The sequence below is a fragment of the Gymnoscopelus braueri genome (assembly GCF_963280865.1).
Source record: "Gymnoscopelus braueri genome assembly, chromosome: 17".
NCBI classification, from domain to species: Eukaryota; Metazoa; Chordata; class Actinopteri; order Myctophiformes; family Myctophidae; genus Gymnoscopelus; species Gymnoscopelus braueri.
Genome location: NC_137617.1, coordinates 25,485,568 through 25,509,284, shown reverse-complemented (window position 1 = coordinate 25,509,284; position 23,717 = coordinate 25,485,568). Strand labels below are relative to the sequence as shown.

Genomic DNA, 23,717 nt, shown 5'->3' with positions numbered 1-23,717 from the left:
TTCTCAAGCATACAGACAGGAAGGTCTTTTTATAAATTGAGGCAATGTATCCATTTCTCTGATATATATTAGAATTAACATGACAGAGAACTATATCAAGAAATCTAAAATATGACATTGATTAAGTATCTTTCAACAGTGTGCTGCCTATAAATCACACAACCGACACAGGTATGATGTAGGATCGTGCAAATACGGATGTTTAGAGGAAATTACAAAATAGAAACATAATGGATGCCAACATTGACAGCAAAAAGGAATCGCCATATCGGCCAGTACTATGTCCCATAGCAGGTTTAAACCTCCTTGCTTAACATTCAAGTCATAAATGTGTCATCATGGATTGCGATAAAGCCCACAGTAATTACTTTTTCCACTATACAGATATTGCACCATTAGATGGTCAAAAACAGGTCACTTTGCCCTTACCTCTTACACAATACATAGCTGTTGGCATCGGACATTGAACACAAACCACATATTCAAATTAAATTCCTTGTATCTCTCATATTAGTAGCACTGTACGCCCCAGCCTTTTTTCCCCCTCTTTTTGTTTTGCCATTTTCATGCTATGTTCAGACAGTTAGAGTGAAGAGAGAGACAGGGAATGCATGCAAAGAGCAGGGGAGTGACATGCAGAAAATGGTCCTGTATCGAACTGGGGACTCGCTGTGAGGCATTAGAGCTTATGTGGTACAAGCCCTAATCACTCTAGCATATAACCACTCAGCTATCGGGTCACCCCAGCATTATAAGCATCTTTCTTTAACAGTTACATTCATGTTTAAAATGCTGTTAAAACACAAACATACATACACACACACACACACACACACACACACACACACACACACACACACACACACACACACACACACACACACACACACACACACACACACACACACACACACACACACACACACACACACACACGCACACACAGAAGTGATACTCCTAAGCGGATTGAGTCACACTTTAGTGACGTATAAACTTATGTATGAAAATAGCATAATATGGACCAGTGCCAAATACAACTTGTGAACCAGACTTTCCACACGCCAAATCATCATGATAATTTCTCAACATTCAATAGTGATGTCCCAACACCTGTTAAGTTGGTTGGAAATAAAGCAGTTTCCCCTAGTTCATGTAACAATATATTTGTCTGGAATCAGACAAAACCAGACCAAAACATACCACAGCATATTCTGCAATATTATTATTTGTATGTGTATTTGTACCGTGATGTGTACAGTCTGTTTATTTTGTCGCTGTCCCATTGTACTGTTTTGTGAGATCCTGCTGTCCTCATCCAATGTGAAAAGCAATTCAGATTTTCTGTCTTTCCACTATCAACTGTGTGAGATGTTGATTAAATAGTGGTTTCATATACGTAGGTGGCTTAGTTTGTCAGTAAACAAGAATTCCCCTGGATAACAAATTCAATGAATATTTGTTCTGTAATTTAAAGCCTAGCCCAGGCAATAAAATGTGGTACCCTGGAGAATAGTGTAATAAATTAAACAAACAAACAAAAAAACAATCAAACATCTGGTTCCCCAACTGAAACAAATCCATAAACGTACACAACATTTCCTGAGGACAGATTGAGTTAGAAGCATGGTGGTCTTATGTATTTATGGGTAACTGTACAACGTATTGTCCAACTCTAGTCCTCGAATTCGGCTCTGTTCAACAATTTTGTTTTTTTATTTTTTTATTTGGCCCGTGTTTGGAGAATGCTGCCAGCCTGCAGTTTTGGTAAGGGACAAATTGGTTCAATAGAATGGACTGCTTGGCCGGCAGGGTGAGGTTCAGTAATTGCTTTTTCCCCCTTCATGGCAAATAGTGCAGGATATCAGGAGCTTTCAAAGAGAACAATGAACACAAAGGCTCTTTGAGAAAAAGTGGTTTAAACGTGTCCCCAACATTCAGGTGAGGCTGCTATTAGAGAGAAGTGTGTGTGTGTGTGTGTGTGTGTGTGTGTGTGTGTGTGTGTGTGTGTGTGTGTGTGTGTGTGTGTGTGTGTGTGTGTGTGTGTGTGTGTGTGTGTATGTTTGTGTGAGTTCTGGTGGGGTAACAGCAGTGGCAGCATAGGCCTTACTTGTACACATATAGGCAATCAACTATCTGTTTACCCAAGACAGTCAACAACAATGAAAGGTAACGTGCCCCAGATGCACTATACTAGCCTATTCAGAATTCACCAAGCCTTTTGAAGGCATTTTCTGTGGTGCATGGCCAGTGACACTAGTTGTTGGGTGGATGTCATTTGATTACAATCACTTCTTAGCCCAACTGACTACAATCATCTGCTAGATAATGAACACAAATATAGCAAGTCAAATGAATATAAAAACGACATTAGTAAATTCTTAATTAGTTCATTCATAATTAGTAGAGCCAGTGCAAAGGAATTGCAGTTTATTGTGACCTGCTTGGCCAAACTTTCAATGGTTTGAAAAAAGTAATTCTAAATCTATTTAACTGTTCAAACGCAATACATTTATTTCTTGGCCCACGCTGCACCTTAAAATACCAATCTGAAGACAGACAGACAGACGGTCTGAGTAGCAGACAAGTCACGGTTCAACAATAGTTCTTGACAGGTTCAACGACAGTTCTTGACATTATGCCAGAACACCTGACCTCAGACTGAAACTCGAGGTAACTGACTGTGGTGTGACCACTAGGTTACACCAGGGTGTTGTTGACTATTTAAAAACAAGACCTACGTAAATTAACTTCACCAAGAAAGTGCATTCAAAATGTATATTTGCCAAATTAGCGATTGTTTCGTTATGCAAACACACATAATACCCAGGCTACTTAAACAGGTTAGAATCACATTTTATTATGTGCCCAAAACCTACAGGTGCTAAGGTGAAATTGGTAACCAATCGAATTCTGTGACTGCATTGGTCGCCGTGGCTCCGTGATATTGCTCGTTTCATCTTGATAAATGCTGTCTAATAGAAAACAACGATTAATTAGACTATTATTTTATGAGCAAAAACTGCTGTAGAACGTTTCCACGGCATGTCATTGGTCAATTTTAACAAAGCCTTTCAGCCTTATAAAACAGACTTGAAACATATCACCATTTCACAGGTGGGATCAAAATATGATCTATTACTTTTCAATATAAAACAAAACCAAATCCTCTCACAGCGACCTCTGCCGTCAACATGTTCGATAGGTAACCCGTTTAGGTGTAACGTGAGCACCTGTTGAATCATACGAGATCGCATTTCAGTCGGCATCTTCTCGCGAAAACGTATAACTTATTAAATATACATTTTCAGAAACTTACAGGTAGAAATTGTGTGTGGTTGAGTATCCGCCGTTTGACATCGTTTCGGTCCCGGCAAGTTGTGAATCTTCTTCTTTATGTATTTTCTTTATGTCTAGACGCTAATAACGACATGGTTGAGTTGTCCGAGTCTTTTACAAACTGTGCTCTCAGCCAGTGGGTAGAGAGGCGTGTCAGACATTGCGTACCTCTGTCTAGGTAACTCACTGCAGGGATGTCTATCCCCCCATAGATTTAAAACAGGCCTATGCTCGTGTCATTAAGACTATATTGGGAGGATTTTTCTTTTTACATTCAGATTCAAAAGTATTATTGAACGGATATAGGAGAAAACACCTGTATATTTGGGTATGCAACGTTTATAAATAATACCCAAAAAATAATACCATATTTAGTCTTTAGATAGGATTCAATAGGAATACAATAATTAACACTTTAACGGACTGGCAGTACCACTCAGTTTGTCTGACCTCTAGCTGCCCAAGTTAACACTGACTCAACAGTGCACACATTAAATGACAGACGTGTTATTAGGTTGGCCACCAGTATTACTGCATCGTGTGGTGTGGAACTGTAGATTACCCGTGACACATTTTCGACACGTATTAGGATGAGATTTCTTAACCTTAACATTTTTAACTACCTGCCTTCGGACGCTTCTTTGATTTGTCAAGTCAAGTTAACTCTCCACACCAACTTTTAGGATCGAATCATGTTTATTCATATGTTCAGGAGACCCCCGCAGGAAACAGGATTGCGGGGAAACTTAACAGATTTACAATCATTCTTGACAGAAGTGCCAGCATGCCCTCTACGTTGTCCACTCTGAAGAGCGCACTTGCTGTAACTCATGACCAGTTAGCCACCCACCTGATGCCCCTGCGCAGCCTACCACCAGTCCTTTCAGAGTCGAGGATGAGGTGCTGCTACCCAATACCTGTTTGGTTGTTCTTTCGTCATTCAGTCATGAAGCAAACAGTGCTAAAATGTCAAAGCAAGCTGTGTGCATCCCGACATTTGAGCTGGGCGTCCTTCCTTCATATGCCTGGGCTGTTTACAGTTAAGAGCCTTCATATGTGATGCCTTTCCTTCATCCCAACTAAAGCCTAATTTATACTTCATTGCACGACGAACATACATGTAACTGTTTAAATGAAAAAAACATAACAAAAAAAACCGCCTTGCAACACGACCGTACGACCAAGTATAAATTAGCCCCAAACAGCAAGCAGGATGCTTAGAGCTTTTAATGTTGCCAATGTACTACTGCCAACCGTATGTGACAAAAAGCAATCTCTTTAATGGTTTGCAATTTAGACCCTCACATGTATACTACTACTTTCATATACAAGATTTGTCATACTGCTCAGTTGCATTTGGTTCAGCAGTCGTAGTACAAATAGAAATGCTAAAACTATAGATAAAGAATACATGAAACATTTCTTAAAGGAATAACTCTTGAAGCTTTTAGAATGTATCTCATCAGGTCACCGCACTACAGTCCACAAGGTGAAACAGTTTTTGAAATGCCCAACAGTGTATTGGTGACCAAATCTTAAAAGTATGGGAGAGAATGTCAACGGCCAAACCTTTAATTTCAATTGAAGGCCATCACACAAAATCCAATTTAATCCAGTTAAATACGTCAGCTACTACAAATTGGAAAATGGCAGAAATATTGCATACATTTTCAATATTTTAATTAATTTCAAAGTGAATTTAACATTGGAAGGAGAATTATGACTCAGGATTGTTTGCTTGCCTTGTGCTTCATGGTCTCTCTTAATGGGGGGAGGGGAAGGTAGTGTTCGTTAGAGAGCCATTGCTAAGAACCTGTCATATGTAATATAATAAAAGAAACAGCATGATTTTCAAATGACACAAGAACGATCAAGGATGGGTGTTTATTTTTTGTTTGATTTGCTTCAACCTGATACAGGTTACGATGCAACTTATTCAATCTTTTACAGGTCAGGAGTGGGGGTGTATATGTGGGGGGTGGGGGGTGTCGAGGTTTAACAGGTTAAAATGAACATCTAGCATTCAGTTTCTACGCTGGGTGAACAGATATATAGATATATATATACTACAGAGAGGAGGGGAGGAGAACTTGCATCCTTGCTCTTTCTATGCCTTGTGAAAATCATGCTTGCTGTTAGAAGAGTAGCGGTGGGGGAGAAGGGAGGCCGTGCAAGACTGAGAGTGGGGTATAGGGGAGGCTGAACGGGGCGGGAGCCGAGTTTTGGTGGATGGAGGATGGGGCTGCAAGAGCCAGACCACTGTTTTCCACAGGAGGTGTGTAAAAGGCACGCCAGGGTTACTCCCAATCCCAGCTAACAGACACAGAGACGCCTTCACACCCACTCGCCGGAACACGCACACACAGTACACACACACACACACACTCACACACAAGCAGCACAGGCTTGAGCCCCCATGAGTACGGACAAAAGAATGAGGTAAAAAGAACAGGGAGGAAGAAACCAAAAGATCGGGGAATGGAGGATTTTCTTAGAAGGTGGAGGAGTTGGAAATGAGGTCTGATGGGAACAGAAGGGCCTGGATCCAGTGCTGCCATCGTGTTGAAACGAGAGAGAGAAAAACAACAAACAAAAAAAATAATAATCAAAAACTGGTGGAATGGATCATTTCTGATTCTTGAGCTGGTTGGAGAGCCAGTCCAGCCCCTCGTACAAGCCATCTCCGCTGGTGGCGCAGGTAGCCTGGATATACCAGTTGCGCTGGCGGAGGGCGTGCAGGCCCAGCTTGTCTGTGATCTCTGCGGCATTCATAGCGTTGGGCAGGTCCTGAGGAGAGAGTCATGTGGCAGTCAGTGGAGTCAGTGACAGAAATACAAACTTGGCAAACATAAAACATGCTTTGGTGGACTCTCAAAATGGAGGTGGGACTGAAAACAGTCTCCGATCTTTTCTGCAGAGATCGTTTTATAGGTTAAACTAAACTGCCAGGAGCAATTGGAATGTAAAACGCTAATGACTTTACTTATAAGCCCCCCTTCAATTTTCTAGAATGCCATTTTAATGGACACAGGGGGGTCTCTGCCTCTCCAAGATGTGGTCAATTCAAATAGGCCACATGCTACAGTACCAACAAGCACTAAGCACATGTTCTCAGACACAGAAAAGGTGAGCTCACCTGTTTGTTTGCGAAAACAAGCAACACAGCGTCTCTGAGCTCGTCCTCGGCGAGCATTCTTGACAGCTCCTCCCTGGCCTCGTTGACCCTCTCCCTGTCATTGCTGTCCACCACAAAGATAAGCCCTGTACACAGAGATGAACGATTATCCAGATGAAGTCAAGTTGATGGATACAAGAATACAAGAGATCCTCCCTACAGGTTTCCCGTTCACTTGTAGGGCCAGATTTGGCCAATTGGGGAAAGGAGGAAAATGTTAGAAGCCCTGTTATGGCTTGCAGCACAAAGTCGGTGGCCTCTTATGGTCAGGTGTCAATTGTCTAATCAAAGATTATTTTTAATCAAAAATGGGGGAAGAAACGTATTTTCTGGGAAAAATATGATGAGGGCGGTAAAGTTTAGTGTGAACCCCAGCAGAAAAAAAAATCATCTGTTTCTCTTTCAATTAGATTTTCTTTCTTAAGTGATACCTGCCCAAGCAAATTTTGAGTCTGAAATGCAGCATAGCATTGACGGTAAAATGTTTTAAAAAGTGTAAAATTGCTCTCGATATGAATTTGTAAAAGAAAGGGTCACACCAAGAATAATATGAGAAGATTGCAATGCATTTTGCAGCAAGATGCGTTAATATAAGTATGTTGGTCCTTTTTTGAGCAAGGAACAAGAACTAAAAAAAACTAAAGCAAAACTAACTTCTGCTAACAAAGGGCCATAAACGTTATTTTACTTTCAAGGTTTAGTCTTGGTATTTGTATGAGGGTAGGTACAGGAAACATGCACATTGCACAACAAGATGGAGTCATATTTAAACTGGGGTCCTCGTGCTCGCAGGGAGCATATGGTCTGTGCACTAACTGGCTGAGCCACAAGGCACCCCAGGGCTATGAAACGTAATTTCACATTTGCATGCTCATTGTGCTCTGTGGTCAGACAGGGGGTTAGTGTTGCTGTGTAGGACTGTTGGAGGTCGTGTTGCATGACAGGGATGCTCAAGTCAAAATAACTAGTAGTATTGTCTGTGCAATCACAGATGACAGTTAAGTGGTTTAAACAAGTGGAATTAAGCTTTTACAATGACATAAAGCAGAGTTAGTATGTATGTTTCAGAGGGTGATGCTGAAACCTAAAGACAATTTCTCTGTGCATTAATTGTCAATCATTACAGTAGCAGCTAAATTGTTAATACAAGAAAACTAAATAGCATTCAATAGCAAATGAGTCACTGGGCACCAATAAGCGATGATACCAGCCGACACCTCCATCAGTAAAGATGACAAGTACACACTCACCTTGAGTGTTCTGGAAGTAGTGGCGCCACAGTGGTCTGATTTTGTCCTGCCCACCCACGTCCCACACTGTGAAACTGATGTTCTTGTATTCTACTGTTTCAACGTTAAAACCTGGGCAAAATGGAAAGAAAATGTGTGAATAATAAATGACAACTGACTTCAGGCAATTCCAAGTTTGAGAGAATTAAATTCCAGTTGCACATTATGCCAAAATCCCCCACCCAACTCTGTGCATTTAAGATTTCTAGGGACTCAATCTTGGCAGCAACTCAATTGGCAGGAACTAGCAGAGCCAGATGAGGAAGATTCCATTATCAAATAGCTAATATTGGAAACAATGATGAGCCAGGACCCTGGGCCCCATTCAATCTACCTTTAAAGCTCCGTTTTAGTGGAGAGTGTCAAATATACTGCATGTAATAAACAATAAGTTATAACAACTCTAAAATGACGAAACAATTCCAACTTGTCAATGGGTAAAAATAAATTCTCTAAACTTACCAATGGTGGGAATGGTGGTGACTATCTCTCCTAGTTTGAGTTTGTACAGGATGGTTGTTTTACCGGCAGCATCAAGCCCTACCATGAGAATCCTCATCTCTTTCTTACCAAACAGGCCCTTGAACAAGTTTGCAAATACATTCCCCATGGTGACGATTCTGTTAAGAGGTGGAAGATGGAAAAGATTATCATGTTGTAAATAATTTAGCTAGTTTTGTTTTTAGACAATGATTAGAATTGACATAAAGACAGTATTAACATAGGACAAAAGCAAATCTATGGAGTACAACTGCAACATCTCGTTCGTTGTCGCCACATTCCAAGTTGAGACCCGAGTAATGGCGGTAATAATTTCGTAATTTAGTCGTTAAAACGACAGCTATATACATCAAACACGGCCATTTCGTAGTATTGGCCTTCTCACTACGTTAACCTGCATTGTTGGCCAGCTGACTACACTAACAAGAGAATAATGTCATGTTCCCGGATAAGGAAGGCCTGTTCTGGCTGATTGGCTCTACCATAACAACGGAAGAATGGCACGTCTCTATAGCCCGTGTGTGTATGTGTGGGGGGGGGACCTGTCACACATCACTACCCCGGCCTGTCCTTGATGAACGGTAGACGGACTAGACTTAGCAATTAACCTGATATAAACGTCAAACAAAACAAACTAAACATAATATGTGAAGTCATCCGTCGTATTTGACGCCGATCAGACTGGCTACATTCCAACCGAAAGCAGCTAAGCTGCTCGGTTAGGGCGGATGCTTAGCAGCCAGCCTCCACCTCATCACTGTTAGCTTACAGTGACTGTAGCCTTTTGCCAATGGCAATGCTACGAACCCGATGCGACCACTACCGAGTGGAACGGCAGCTTCGAGGCCGGCGCGGCACATAATGTGACATGATACAGACATTAAGTGATATATACATTGAACACAGCGCTGAAATGCGTAGGGAATGTATCATTTTAGTCGACTAACTGCTGCGTTAGCCGCCGTGCTAACGTGCTAATGTAACGTTAGCTAAATGCCGCGTCAGTGTAAAGAGGAAACGGGTGACGTCATTTCAATAACATATAACGGCAGAAATGAGACCTTTACGCGCGCTAGCCCGATGGTTATCCTAATCCGACGACGCGGGGCTTTCTCGCTCGACAAAATGTGGCATTTCTGTGCGAATTGGTACCTTAGAAAGACAGCTTCTCGATCTTTCGCTTCTCTTCCACCGTCACTCCAAAATGGCGTTTTGCGCAACCGGGGGATACACCGGCGTAGTGACACGGCCCATTATCAGCTCTGATCCAATCACGTCACGCCGTCCTACGCTGAGAGCCCGCCCCTTTGGTGTTATTGCCCAATCAGGCGTTCTGTGTAATACTGAGGACAATGTCGAGGAAGTGAACCGCACACAAGTTTATTCAAGTTTCATCCACCTCCACAATCCAGACACACACATACACACACACCCAGGGCTGGAGCCACTAAATTAGCCCAAAACAGTGTCCTGTGTGCATTAATATGTGTTTCTATGTGTATAACGTAAGCACGCCTATTGGGCTTGTATTGGCATGAGGCCGTGGCTGTCGTTTGAAGTATCCATTAATTTGTATGTTTTTTGGGGTTGCGACTGCTTGTCAAGATGGCCGTGACTGGGCTGTACCAAAAATGTTTACATTAGCGCATAGCGAGGAGGATTGTAGAAAGTAAATTGAAGCTACTACGATAATTAGCCTGGCTTCTTTTTTCTGCTCAGCAGAGTGAAGGATGCTGCAGACAGTCAGGTGTCAGTTTGAGAGTGTCTGTGAGGACAAGACAGTGACTGAGATGAATGGTTTTCATGCCAGCAGGGTCAGAAGCTTTTGATTGATGGTACATTATCATTAAAGTGTCACTGTCAAGATAGATTATGAAAATATCAGTTGTAGCTTAGATTGGATCTATAGATCAAATCTAGACTACAACTGATATTTCACTACAGGACCACAATGGAAACAAGCCCCTATATAGGCTTTTTGTGTTATCCTTTTAACACTATTTGTAAACCGTACCTCTGTACAATCTGCAAGCTGTTATTAAAGTATTCAATAAATCAATCAATCTCAGTGTTCGTCCATAAGTATATCATACACAGTATACATCTGCTGCTATGCTCACACACCTTTATATCTTATCTCAGGTACCATGTGTAAATATGTAGATAACAAAAAAAAAGTGTGTAGTTTGTTGGACTTAATGTTAGAGTGTTGGCTCACTGAAAAGACAACTACAAGCAAAATGCCTGCCAAGTGGGGTCAACGCACAGTGCTTCTGACCAGCTGACGTCACGTCATATTACTGTCGCAGTCAGCAGGTCTTGTCTGTTGCTCCGGATTTATTGATTGATAGACAAGCACAAAGAGATAGACAGATAGATTATATTGCTTGTCTAAATCCGGGAAGGAAAAAAAACAGATAATTTTGCTATTAGTTGAATCTGGTACAAAGCATCCATCCTTTCTCTTCTGATTTCATTTGTTCATGGTGCCTGATGAAATAAACATTACACTCTCAACATAAAAGATAATCATAATCTTTGCCAGACTTTTAAATGTATGCACCCCACCTGTCCTTGAACACTGAAGCCAGTTTCTGTATTTACATTATAGTTTATGATTACAAGGCATAGTTCTACAACAATGTATTGATAAATGGGATGGGATGGATAAAATGACACAAAGACTGATACCACCAGTATCCTCGTAGCAGGAGACAGGTCAGGTAAGTGAATTAATGAAAGAGAAGAAAACTATAAGGTGCCATTTCCGCACTTTTGATGGCATTGTGCCAAAAACCCAAAGAAGCTCCTCAGTTATTTATGAAGGTAGAAAATGTAATTAACTTAAGTAGATTTAAGAGATTATTGGTGTAATACAATTTTCATGGCATCTAGCTTTCTGTTGTCTGTCACAATTTAGGTAACATGGTAGTATGAGTATTGAGACTATTGGGATTCAACAGTGCATGAAAAAAAAGTAAGATCAAACGAAAATCCATTTCACCATAAAATACTGGTTTGACAAAAATACATAGAAAATACATGCAATTTATTAACTTAAACAATAGAAAAATCACTTGTAACTCAACATTTACTCATTCAATTTATTAATTTAAAAGATAAAGCATCTCAACATACTGAACATAGACACATGCAGGTGTTTATACCTGCTACGACTGTTGGCTCTGAATGGGTGACAGAGATGACAGCAAAGAGATGGAAACTAAACTGACAACGCATCAGAGACAAAACCCAAAGCCATAGTAGAAACAACAAAAAGTTCAATGTTTTTTTGTATCATTCCCGAAGCTCAAGCCTGCCATCGTTGATCCGCCAGCTCCAGCGCTGACATCCATCGGGGGCAGGGACACAGCGAAGCCAAAGGCCTGATTCTCTGATCTCTTGCTCAAAAGAGACCATCTTTCTGTCCAGGGTCTCCATGCTAAAGGTCTTGGCAGAGATCTAAAGGACAGATGGGACATTGGTGATTTGTCAGTCTTTGAGTTGAAATCATACAATACACTGTGTGGTTCCACAATGCCGCTCATAAGTAAGTTGTGGCAGGAGGGGAACAGGCAGTGTAATCTAGAACAGCACGCATAAGGTCCTTTGGTTGTTTTTAGCACCATTCTTTCTTTATTGCTGAGTGAGAGAACAGCAGGGCCAAACTTTACCTGCAACAACTGTTGGCTCTGAATGGGTGACAGCAAAGAGATGGAAAACTAAACAACCTATGACTAATCCTAACAATAAATCTTTTACTTTCTGTATAACTATCAAAACTTTATGAGATCGATCTTTATGTGACATCTTGGGAAATCACAAGTCACAAATATTGATCCAACTGTCCTACAGCACACCAGACTACCACATACAATATTTAAAGGAGTCATAACCTGTCAGTTCATGTCATTGCCTATTCACAGCGTTGGCCATTTATTATACATAAACTAGATCATTTCTCTTTAATGGCTGTATTTTTAGATGTGTTTATTTACATTTTCTACAAAGTAATTATAACACTATAGTGCTTGCCAACGTTTCGTCACCACGGGGGGCGTGGCATACAGCTGCAGACATACTGGAGGGGGGCAATGTTAAGTCAACCTGTTTATACCCCACAAAGATGTCCGCCGCTACCAAATGACACGTGTTGACGCCCCCTTTGGCACGCACTATACAGAACTTACCTGAATACTAGAGTCAATGATGATTAGACCTATTCTTTATTAGTCAGAAGCTAAACTGGTGTATGTCATGTATGTGGAATAAAAATCTTTAAGCAAGTAAACTAGAACTTCTGTAAATAGTCTTTCTTACTTGATCACTAATCCCAATGGCAACATGGCCCACTTTGACCTGTCGACGTTCACGAATCCTCAGGCACTCTCCATGGATGTTCTCAATCCAGATGTCCACACCTGGAGAAACAGAGTATCACAGAGTGATGTAAACCAGTAGCCAACACATTTGTGGTTGGGAACCTATCAGGAATATACTATTTGTCTGTGTTTTTACCTTCTAAACAGTTCAAGGATGGCTGATTTGCTGAGATGACGAGCCATTCCAGATGGCCCTCCGTCTGGCTGTTGTAGGAGGAGAAGACTCCAGAGCTGAGGTCATCAGAGCATACATCCGAGTCCTTGGAAATGGAGCGAAACGTTCCTTTTAGATTACATTTTCAATGATGATGTTTTGGCCTTTATCTTTGATTTGATTTGATTTGGTCTTTATTTATCTTGAACAAATAAAAACATAGTACAGAAAACTCCATACATCATCAACACAATAACAGAGCACAACCATTTTTGTTCAAGAAGAGGCAGAGAGAAGCAAAAGCTTGAGAGATACTTCTAATACTATAGTTATGATAAAACATTGTTAAACAGAAGGCAACACACACTAATGAGGTGCAGAATTCTGGATAAATAATATGAGTTAAAATAGAAATTAAATCACGCAATCAATCAATCAGTTTAACAGACCAAGATTTTGTCCAATGCCCTCATTTGGGTCTGAGAATTAAGATGGCTCTTATAAAAAGCTTTAGCCAAAACATCATTCTGTTAGTCTGTTAAACTATGAAGTTGGCTTCTAGCATTTGAGCGTGAGAATTCCATCCCTCACAATTTATCTTTTGACAAAACAACATTGTTTTGTGTTCATCTGTGCATACACCGTGTCTGTACATCCATACACACCTTGTCCGAAGCATCGATCTGGGATGTGTCTGAGCAACTGAAACAAGATGGAGGGTGATCTCTCGGCTCCGGAGACGGACTCTGGAGTGTGGTACCTATAGTTACACCTACAGCGAGAGAAAACATTGGAAGGTTCTCTCAGATGTAGACTCTTGGGTGAACTATTATGGTCAAGTTTTCCCATATTGTACAATTGCATTTGTCAATCATAAACAAATGACAGAATATATAGACACCACAATTTTACTTTTGATACAGTATATAGTATCTGTATGAGTACTTGGAACCAGAACGGGGGTTGAATTGCCTATTAAAACCAAAATGCATTTTTTTCTGACTTGCCTTCTCGAAGGTATTCCAGCTCTGGTTCCGAACCCCATGAATGCGCTGCCGGCTGCAGGCCTTGACGCAGTACAGGGAAGTGGGCTTGGAGAGTGTGGAAATACCCAGTGGATGAGGAAGAGTCGCAATCCTCTTCTTCCTCTTCCTCCCAGTCTCCCTCATAATCCCAGTCATTTTTTGCACATGCTTCCCTTTCCTGAGAGCACTCCTCCTCTCCCATGTAAATGTCCACCTCAGAATCCGAACCTGTTTCCCAGTCTCTGTCCTCTGCCACGTAATCATCCTGTAATGATTTTGGTTCAACATTCCACTCCTTAGCCGAGGAAGCGCTCTCCGCTTCAGAATCTTGGTCCAGTTCGGAGACTCGCTCCTCCCCATCACAGCTGTCTTCATCAGCCGCCCTTGTTCTCCAGGGGCTCACCCAGTGCATTGCAGGTGCAGAGTTTCCAGCTCCCAATTTCACTTGGATCGCAGGGATCCCATGGGACGACAGAGTGCAGGGTATGTCGCCATTATGGCTCTTTCCGTGATCCAGTTTCTCACAGGCCCATTTGAGAGAGCTGCGACTGAGGCCGCCGACTGTGGGATGAAATGATACTGTCAGTGTTTGTAAAAACTTCAAATCAGCAGTGTCTTATAATTATATTGATGAATGGCCCAAATAATATTTATAAAGAAACACACACAGACAGCATCCAGGAGTCTCTTTGTTTGTTCAGATAATAGGGATGCAAAAACCTTATATCAGGGAGAGAGATTGGCCAAGTATCTTCCCACATACAAAGAAAGTTTAGTTGGCAGGTTGTGTTCAGAGGTCACGGTCACAGAAATAAAAATAACAAATATGAAATCCTTTGTGAGCGTTGCTGATATGTATACAGCCAGTCTGTGGACCCTGATTGGCAGGTGTGATGGACAATTTACTGAGCATTTAGACAGACAATGAGGATATTACACACATTGGAGTTTCTAAATCTCATCTCAATTGAATTTCAAAGTTGTGTCAGTCAGTAATGGATGTAATGGAAGCACTGACCTGCTCTGAGAGCCTTGGTTGTTTTCTTCTGAAGCTCCCTGGCGGACGCTCGTCTCTCGGGGTCCTTCCGAAGACCAGCTCTGAGGACCTTGGCAGTGAAGTGGTTACAGTTGGACGGCACTTCCCATAGAGGCGGAGGCTCATTGGCAATCTGACCAACAGATGGCAACACATTTCTGAATGTCATAACCTGCTATTTTGAATGAAATGCATGTTGTACATATTGCTAGAATTGATTTGCACAACTTGGATTGTCACATGACAAGACAATACCTGTTTGTCTATATGCAGTATTACTTTCTTAAGTCATGACTGAGTGGCACACTAAGTTGAAAACACAGTCATGTATAATATGTATGGTAGATATAGCATGCTATATGCTATAGTGCATCATGGCACCCATCCATAATCACTACTGCAACTCCTAACGAATAATTTCAGGGGCATTTAGGGCACAAGTTCATAATGTGTCACATTGCGATGTGTTGTGAGCTTGTAGATCTGCTATTTTTGCAATTTTGGAACAATTTGGAAAGCTTCTGAAAATGTTTGAAAACCCCCCCAAATAGTGACGCCAGGTTCAATGTGGTTAAAGGGAAACTGACCGTGAGACACAGCGGATGGGCGTAATAACGTATCCAGGGGTGGCATCCATTGAGCATGTGCAGTAGCATGCAACAGCTGCTCCAGATGTCCGCCTTGCCACAGCGCTGGTCTCCACGCGCCACCTCGGGGGCCATATGGGTCTCTGTTCCAGGGAAGCCAGACCCTGTGGCATAAACAAACAGGAAAAACACTATAGCTTATAGCACTGGTTCTCAAAGTGGGGTCCAGGGGTCCTTGAGAGGGTTCCAGTGGGTACCCAGCTAAATGTATTAATGTGTAATCAAAATAACTTTACCACTTTAACCCTATTTTATACTTTGGCTATTCAAAAATAGCCAATCTACGAGCTCACAACGTGTTGCAATGCAAGCTTGTATATCATTTATTTTTGAATAGCCAAAGGGTCTTTGGCACAAACCTTTTAGTTAGGGTCCTCGGCCATATACATATCAATTTGGGGGTCCTTGACATGAAAAAGTTTGAGAACAACTGCCTTACAGGGTATCCATATCCAACTTTGATTAAAACTTTAACCCCCTTTCTCGTATCTCTGCCTACAAAATTTTCTGTGCAGTGAAAGAGGTTGTCGTCACTGAAGATATTAAAGCGCATTTACTCTCAGCGTAAGTCGCTCTGGATCAAAGAGCGTTGACTAAAACAACACGCCCACCAAACTACTGTAACCCTATGGTGCAGGGGAATCCAAAGCCCCAGAAGTACTGTACATCCAAACAGAATAAGAATTCCTTCCTGCACACAATGGATGACCTCTGCCTGACCTCTGAATATATTGAAATTGACGTTTCGGTCACACAGGATCTTCCTCAAGATCAAATATAAATGAAGCCATCATCACTCATTTACGACATGAGGGCAAATGTGTGTGTGTGTGTGTGTGTGTGTGTGTGTGTGTGTGTGTGTGTGTGTGTGTGTGAGAGAGAGAGAGAGAGAGAGAGAGAGAGAGAGAGAGAGAGAGAAATTATAAGATGTCTAATGAGAACTACAACTACTATGAAAAATAATATATTTCTATATGTAATACATTTAATGAAATGAAAACTATATGTATAACGAAATAACAGCTTAATCGGTAAACCGTAAAGTACAGAGTCAGCCATGTCACATTTTGCTGTCTTAATTACACTAATCATTGAAAACTTTCTCTTTTATTACATCAGTAAACTATGTATTTTGTGTTCCTCTACTTACCCCTGAATGCATTGGTTCTCTGCCCATCGTTGTCTAACGTCTCAGAGAGACCAAAGTCACAGAGGAACGTGTCCCTGCTGTTGGCAGACAGCAGCACATTGTCAACTGGAATGAAGAAATATATACGAGTCAGGATTTTAATCGGCAATGACAGGAGGCCCACACTTGTCAGACTGAGGCTTTTGCTCTCAATTCTTCACACTAGAGGGCGTGCTAGGCTACATCTTCTGATTTGTTTTGGTTTTCATGAAGGTCATACTGTCTATGAGGTCACCATATGGCAACCAGTCAGGATCGAAAAGTGCATCATCAGATATTCTGAGAGGATGGCCAAAGGGCAACTTAAAAAGAGGAACACTGTTGGTATGATAACATTGAAGTTCCAGCGCAAGACCAGTATTGAATCACTGTTCTGTGGTACAATTTACATACATTTAAAGAAAACATAACGCACATCGTCTCTTGGTGCTGAACCAAACTGTAAAAACAGAATCATGAAAACAAAGCAGAGACTCGCAACTCACTTTTGAATGCTCCAAAGTATGTATTTGCAACAAACAGCAGATAAGACGTTTTGACCCTTTCGGCCCTTTTCAAGTAAATACTATGAAAAACGGTTGAAACGTTGTACCTGCTGTTTGTCGCAAATCAATATATTCAAAAGTGAGTTGCGAGCCCCTGCTTTGTTTTCACAGTTTGCATACACCCATCCATGTAGTTGATGGGCTTTTGGTTGAGTGAACAAACAGTACATAAAGCCCATTCCACACCAATGATTCGCAAAGCAACGAGTTGCAACTTGCAATCAGTTGCAGGTATAGTATACATACTGTGTGTGTGTGTGTGTGTGTGTGTGTGTGTGTGTGTGTGTGTGTGTGTGTGTGTGTGTGTGTGTGTGTGTGTGTGTGTGTGTGTGTGTGTGTGTGTGTGTGTGTGTGTGTGTGTGTGTGTGTGTGTGTGTCTATGGGTTTTCCCCTGTTTATTGTTTTACTCTTAGTATTTTTTTTATATATTTGTTTACTGAGTGTACAGCACTTTGGTTCAACACTGTTGTTTTAAATGTGCTCTATAAATAAAGTGGATTGGACTTCATACAGAAATAATTTACTAAATATATTAACTAATAATCATGTGCAAATATTTAAAGATACCTTTGATATCCAGGTGGAGGACATGTCTGAGGTGGAGGTGTTCCAGGGCGCCTAGCAGCTGACAGAGGTAATGCAGGGCCAGGTCCTCAGGAAGGCTGCTTCTGTCTCTCACCAGCTGGGCCAAGCAACCTAAGGACATTCACACTTAGTCTAACTTAGACTATATATTATGTTTTTTCTTCTTTTTGTCACCTTACATTTTATTTCCAATGTAGGCCATTTTTTAAACCATGAAGATTATGACATAGACTACAGTAGAGGACTTGTTATATTTTGGACTGGAGAATGTTTACCTGGCTTCAAGTCCATGAACAGGATGATGTTCAGGTCCTCTCTCACAGCTCCGAAAAGCTCCACAACACGAGGAGAGTTTAGAGCGCTCCACGTGCTCACCTCCTCACTGCCGAAGTGGCTCAAGGGGATCTGGAGTTCATGACATAGTATGATGTAACAGAAAAAAAGCATGTCCAAATAAAAGATCAGACAAGAAACGTGAGTGAAACTGAGCTGAATTATCTTTTGATAAACGTGTCGTTTCAATAGGCTTCTAGCCCCTAGAAGAATATCTAGAATATACAGTATGTAGGAGGAGTGAATTAGTGACAGTTCTTCTTGTCTCACCCTCTTGGCTGCACACAGGAACCCTGTCCTGTTGTCTCGTACACAGTAGACATCCCCATATGAGCCGTTCTGGATGTGGTGCAGAACACGGTACTCTTCTCCTTCCCTGTACTTATGCTTGTTCGGCTGGAGCTGCTGAACGGTCAATAGTGTACATTCAAAGCACAGATTAAAAGACGATTGTAGGAAATATTCAGACAGTATGCCTAAAAACTAAAAAGGCATTAACATTAAGCCAGCATATATGGGTGGGTGGGTGGGTGGATCATAATGTCACATTTTTTGTCATACATCAAATAAATTAGTGAACTTGGAAGAACCATGTCTTACATTGTGAAATACAATGCCTTCATTGGTAGGTACGTGGATGTTTCTTTGATTCGAGGTGTGCTTCACCAAGTCTTTGAAGAACGGTGAAACAAACTGCCTTGGCATTTCTGTCACCCGGCCCCTTAGTCCACCTAGCACTGTGTCAGTATGAGGCAGTTCGGCAAAACTGTCCATACACAGAGATGTAGACACAACACTGGGACTAAAGGTAGAGTCTGAAATTCCCAGTAGACTGGGCACTGAGTCAGAACACATGCCCTCCAAAGTGGAGGTCTTAAAATCGCACTCTGCCTTGCAGGAAGAGGAGGTAATGTCAGACACACCCATCAGGTCAAAGGTCGCGTCCGACGTGCCCCCTCTGACTTGGAAACTGTCCGAAACGCACGTGCTCAAGAAGGAGTCCGACGCGTCCCTCAAGCTGCACACAGAGTCGGAGCTGCCCCCACGGGAGGATGACTCCGACCCACTCTCTTGAGTGCAAACACACTCCCAGCCTCCCTCGTTCCCCAGGTGGCAGGCGGAGTCCGACACCCTCCCAGCGTCAACACCAGGAGAGTCTGCCGCATTGTTTGAACAGTACAGGTCATCAGACAAAGACACGCCCTCTAGTCTGTCACCATACAAATCTGCACCGCTACAGCAGGATGCAAGGTCCTCATCAGGTTTGTGTGTTTGAAACACCCCCGAAATGTCCTGGTGATTGCTGTGGTCCGTAATCCAGTCAGTGAACTGGGGAGGAGGAGGTATGATGTCAACAACAGCTAGTGTTGTGTCGTCTTGCAGAGAGCTCAACCAGTCAATCTCCTGCACCCACAGGCCCTGGATGATGGGACGTTCCTCCCCTTCGTGTTGGTGCTTCTGTCTCATTGTGTGGGACTTCCTCCGATGTTTCCTACGAAGCCGGTGTTGTGGTAGTGTGGGGTTGCCATCACTCTCCTCATCTTCTGTGTTAATTAGAACTGCTGTTTTCTTGGCATGGAACCTGTATATTGGAGGATATATTGTTTTAATAAGTGTCATTGCTATAGTGTTTGCTCAGTAACAGGGCTCTCAGTACTTTTGTAGACAAAAAAATAAATGTTCAGGTTGGGATACCAATTTGATCCAATCAGGAGACTATACAGGCTAAACCAGTGGAATTTGAAGTGAATAGACAAAATAGGCCCTGCCCACACATTTTTTAAGGCAATTACATATTCATACAGAATTGAATATATATTGAGCATGGCCTATATGTTTTTTTGTGTGTGTGTGTGTGTATGACCTAGTTCAAGAGTTATAGGCCAAAATGCAAAGCAGTCTGGTATAGCATCCCCCCATAAGGCAGGTCTGAAAAAGTTTGAAATGTCCTACTGAGAGTATGCAAGCAAAGTTTGATGAAGATCGGTCCTGCAGTGTCCGAGATTAGCTGTGCACACAGACAGACACGCGCATGTGCACACACAGACAGCCATGGGTGACAACGTAGACTTGGCCCGGCGAAGACAGTGAAATCTGTTTATCAGAAAGGTCTGATTACCACGAGTAACCACCTCATGCTTTCTAGAAAAATACATTGCTGCTGAGTTTATAATTTTTGGTGCACTCACTGAGCAGGACAAACCAAATGCCATTGATCTCCATCGTATTGACTGCAGGCAGGCGTCTCTATTATTTTATACTTTGGCTATTCACAAATAGCAGATATACAAGCTCATAGCGCGCCACCTCGTGCCACGATATGAGCTTGTAGATCTGCTATTTCTGCACACCTGGGACACCAGTTGTTGTTGTTGAATGAGAAATGAGCATGGTTCTCCCCGTGTCTCCTAGGGTAGGTACCCTCACAAAAACATGCAGTAATCCTGGTCTCTATACTGCCTCCCCCTGGTCAGCCGGGGCGCCTGATGGAGGGGAAAGGAACTGGTTGGAATAACGCGTTCCTTCCACGCGCTACGTCTAACCAGGGAACCTGGTCAGGTGATAAGAAGCGGCTTGCTAGCTCTCATGCATTGAAGGAGGCATGAGCTCGGCTCTAGGCTCTCCCTAGGCTGGAAGAGGGAGTGTAGCGCCCAGGATTACTTAGACAATTGGCACAGGGTGAAAAAATGGGTTACAAAAATTGTGGGATAAAAAATTTAATAAATAAAAAAGAAATGGAGCATGGGGTTGTGTACTTAGAGGTACCTGTGCTTTTTGAGTTGTTGAGATCTTGAATACTGGCATTGTGTCCTGGTGGGGCTGAACTCCTGGGCTTCTTCTCCTGTAGCACAGAGTCACAGTCTAAATTAGAGGGTAGGATCCAACAGTGGGACATGACATGAGATGATCTGTCAAAGAACAACTTTAATGTCATGCGGCTAGTAGGTCCTAACTTCATGGTCAGAGCAACAGAAAATCACGTGAAATGAGATGAGAACCAGTGTAAAATAGGAATCCATTGTCTTAAGCCACATTAAGGGAGTAATGTGTACATATTTGTACTTCATAATTTTACTCCAGTATTTAACTCTAGCACTGCTTAACACGGCAGACAACATGATCAGTACATAGGAATGATGCTTTTTAAAAAGCTGATTTGAACACGTCTTTCATCATTTCAATGAACGAATCCCTCCCAGACTGAAACACAAGGTCATTATAATGCATGTGTACTGTATGTATACCTAAAGGACTGAAGTACATGTGCGGTACTCTCCCTCATATACTAGAAGTTTCAGTTTGTAACCATTTGCTCCTGAGTTGATACATGACACATGACACAAGGGGCGGCAGCGGCTCAGGAGGTAGAGTGGCTGATTGGGAATCGGTCCCAATGCCTTGCATGGATTCCTCCGCCATCGGTGTGTGAATGTGTGTCTAAATAGTTGAATGTAAATGCATTGTAAGGCACTTTGGATAAAGTTGCTATACAAACGCAAAAGTGTATTTACCATTTACACTTAAGCGCTGCATTAGTCTTACCCTCGGCCTGTGCAATAATGGAGACGTATGGGCTCTCTTCAGCCTCAGGCTCATTCTGCCCTTCTGCACCGAGCTGCTTGGCAGTGCCATGCTCCATTAACCGACTCAGATGAGGTGCGATGGCTTGAGCCAGTGAATCCTTCTCTTCATCACCCCCTTGGCCCTTTTCCTTGGCCACAAACGATAACTCGGAACCTCCCGTTACCACAACGAATGGTGTGTTGGAGTCGAACATCCTGGGAATGGCCATTTCTCTTCATGTACAGGTGCGCTACTTCTGCTTTATACTGTAGGACCTGTGAGCACATAAGGGCAAACTAACTGTAATCCTCAATGACTGGTTCTGGACAGAATGCAGAAGAATGAAGAAAGAATTGTGATGCATTAGAAGAAGTTATGACATATTATGTAATATATGACATATTACAGTAAATTGTAATTAATAAGTAACATTACTTTCTGTGCCAAGTAATATGTTTTATACATTTCACATTACTTTAATGAAACACCCTTATTAGTATTTGGTAGAAGCTTAAAAGAATATATAATAATCGTTTCTGAAAGTGATGTGTTTTTTTTTACATAGTTATATGATCCTATTACCCAATTTGTAACTATTACTTGAGAAGCCTGTGACGAGTTGTGAGCTTGTAGATCGGCTATTTTCGCTATTTGGCCTATGAAGAGAATTACTAAGACGGGTGGGCACATATCATTCACTAAATCTCAGAGAGGTTCTCCTTGGTCTACTCTGGTCTGAGCGATGACAACTGGGCGTGACCAGTTGCTATGTCAACAAAAGCACATCACTGGACACTAATTTGTCCCATCAGTAACCTGACAACCTCCCAAAAGAATTCCATTTGGTGTCACTTCACATTAAAGATTCAGTGACCTACCTACCTACAAGGGGACAGGGGACAAAAAGACAAAGCTTGGCGTGTATTTTTCACTGTTGGGTAAACAGCAGAAATGTAATGTATTTGGCAGGAATTCTAATGCGTTGGCATTTGCCGTGGTCGGGTGTGAATGAACGGACACGACTAGCGATCCTGGCAAGGTGGGTATAAATAGCATAGATTTGACAAGCACAGAACGAGCCCACATGCCTTCCCCTGGGCCGGCCAGCTGTCCAAGTCTCTCTTGCTCAGCGCCCGCCATATTGACAGTGAAGGCGAGGAGATCAAAACAATTCCATTGGAGCACACTGGACACCACAAAGAGCAATCCAAACAAACTCTTCTGATAGGAAAGGATCATATGGAATACCCAGGTACAGTTCTATAGTGGGGCACCTCCTGTATGTCAGTGGTTGTTGCTATAAACACGCCCAGTGTTAAACTCAGCAATGAGATATATATACAATATATTGTATATTGTTGCTAAACACTGACTTTATGTAGGTCTATCATATTGTTCTGTACCTGTGCTGCATTCTCATTAACTGTCACAGAAACGTTCTTGAAATCAAGTGCCAAGAAAAGGCTAAAAAACCTAAAACTAAAACAAAACAAGGTGCACACGTCACAAAAATAACCAATGAACAAATATCCACACATTAACACATTCATGCTCCTTGACGTTTTAAGTAGGACCCTATAGTTCAACCATTCCATGACATCTGTTGAAAACCTTGGCCCTCTGCTCTCTGCAGCTGAGCAGTCTGAGCTACAGCTGCTCTGCACCTGCACTAATCTTGTGTGCCACAAGTTTCAACGTTTACTTCCTGTCGTCTCGGCTGTGGACTCGTCCCAAGCCACATCCCCCTTATACTGTATGTATGAGCTGAAATCGAGAACACCACCATTGAGAGAGTCGCAGTGTGGTTAGAAGTACTGTAACAAGCCAACAACGTACATTACCTAAGAATAGAGTCTGCTTCTCCTTTGCTGACTTCAAGTCCCGCTGAAATCACCCCAGAGGTCCGTCAAAAAGAGGTCGAGAGCTGCTGCCTGTTCCTCTTGTCCGTCCTGTGAA

The 23,717-nt window shown here is 42.1% G+C and overlaps 3 protein-coding genes across 5 annotated transcripts in view; all 3 read right to left on the bottom strand.

Moving 5' to 3' along the window:
• grb7 (growth factor receptor bound protein 7) overlaps positions 1-3,475 on the bottom strand; it is a 28,110-nt gene extending 24,635 nt beyond the window's left edge. The window contains exon 1 of one of the 2 annotated variants that reach the window (XM_080456169.1): positions 3,317-3,475. Coding sequence is in view for 1 of the 2 variants with exons in the window: in XM_080456168.1 (XP_080312294.1) it covers positions 430-457 (28 nt within the window). In the remaining variant the exon portion in view is untranslated. Of the gene's footprint in view, positions 1-429; positions 525-3,316 lie in introns of those variants that run through there. The other variant, XM_080456168.1, reaches the window with a different exon arrangement.
• Positions 3,476-4,592: 1,117 nt separating this feature from the next.
• On the bottom strand, positions 4,593-9,565 carry arf2b (ARF GTPase 2b). Its single transcript, XM_080456172.1, has 5 exons — positions 9,454-9,565; positions 8,263-8,420; positions 7,762-7,872; positions 6,473-6,597; positions 4,593-6,123 (listed from the first exon to the last, which is right to left on the bottom strand). The coding sequence occupies exons 2-5, from the start codon at positions 8,408-8,410 to the stop codon at positions 5,962-5,964; spliced, it is 546 nt and encodes a 181-aa protein (XP_080312298.1). The 5' UTR covers positions 8,411-8,420; positions 9,454-9,565; the 3' UTR covers positions 4,593-5,961.
• A 1,398-nt stretch (positions 9,566-10,963) lies between these two features.
• Positions 10,964-23,717, bottom strand: map3k14b (mitogen-activated protein kinase kinase kinase 14b). Of its 2 annotated transcripts, none has more exons than XM_080454956.1 (15): positions 23,603-23,717; positions 21,741-22,036; positions 20,964-21,039; positions 18,798-19,779; positions 18,468-18,602; positions 18,140-18,269; positions 17,847-17,975; positions 16,696-16,800; positions 15,486-15,649; positions 14,881-15,031; positions 13,845-14,423; positions 13,503-13,609; positions 12,820-12,943; positions 12,622-12,722; positions 10,964-11,763 (listed from the first exon to the last, which is right to left on the bottom strand). In XM_080454956.1, the coding sequence occupies exons 2-15, from the start codon at positions 21,988-21,990 to the stop codon at positions 11,599-11,601; spliced, it is 3,198 nt and encodes a 1,065-aa protein (XP_080311082.1). In that variant the 5' UTR covers positions 21,991-22,036; positions 23,603-23,717; the 3' UTR covers positions 10,964-11,598. The 2 variants fall into 2 exon arrangements, with proteins under 2 accessions (XP_080311082.1, XP_080311083.1); XM_080454957.1 differs by having other exon boundaries at positions 23,598-23,701.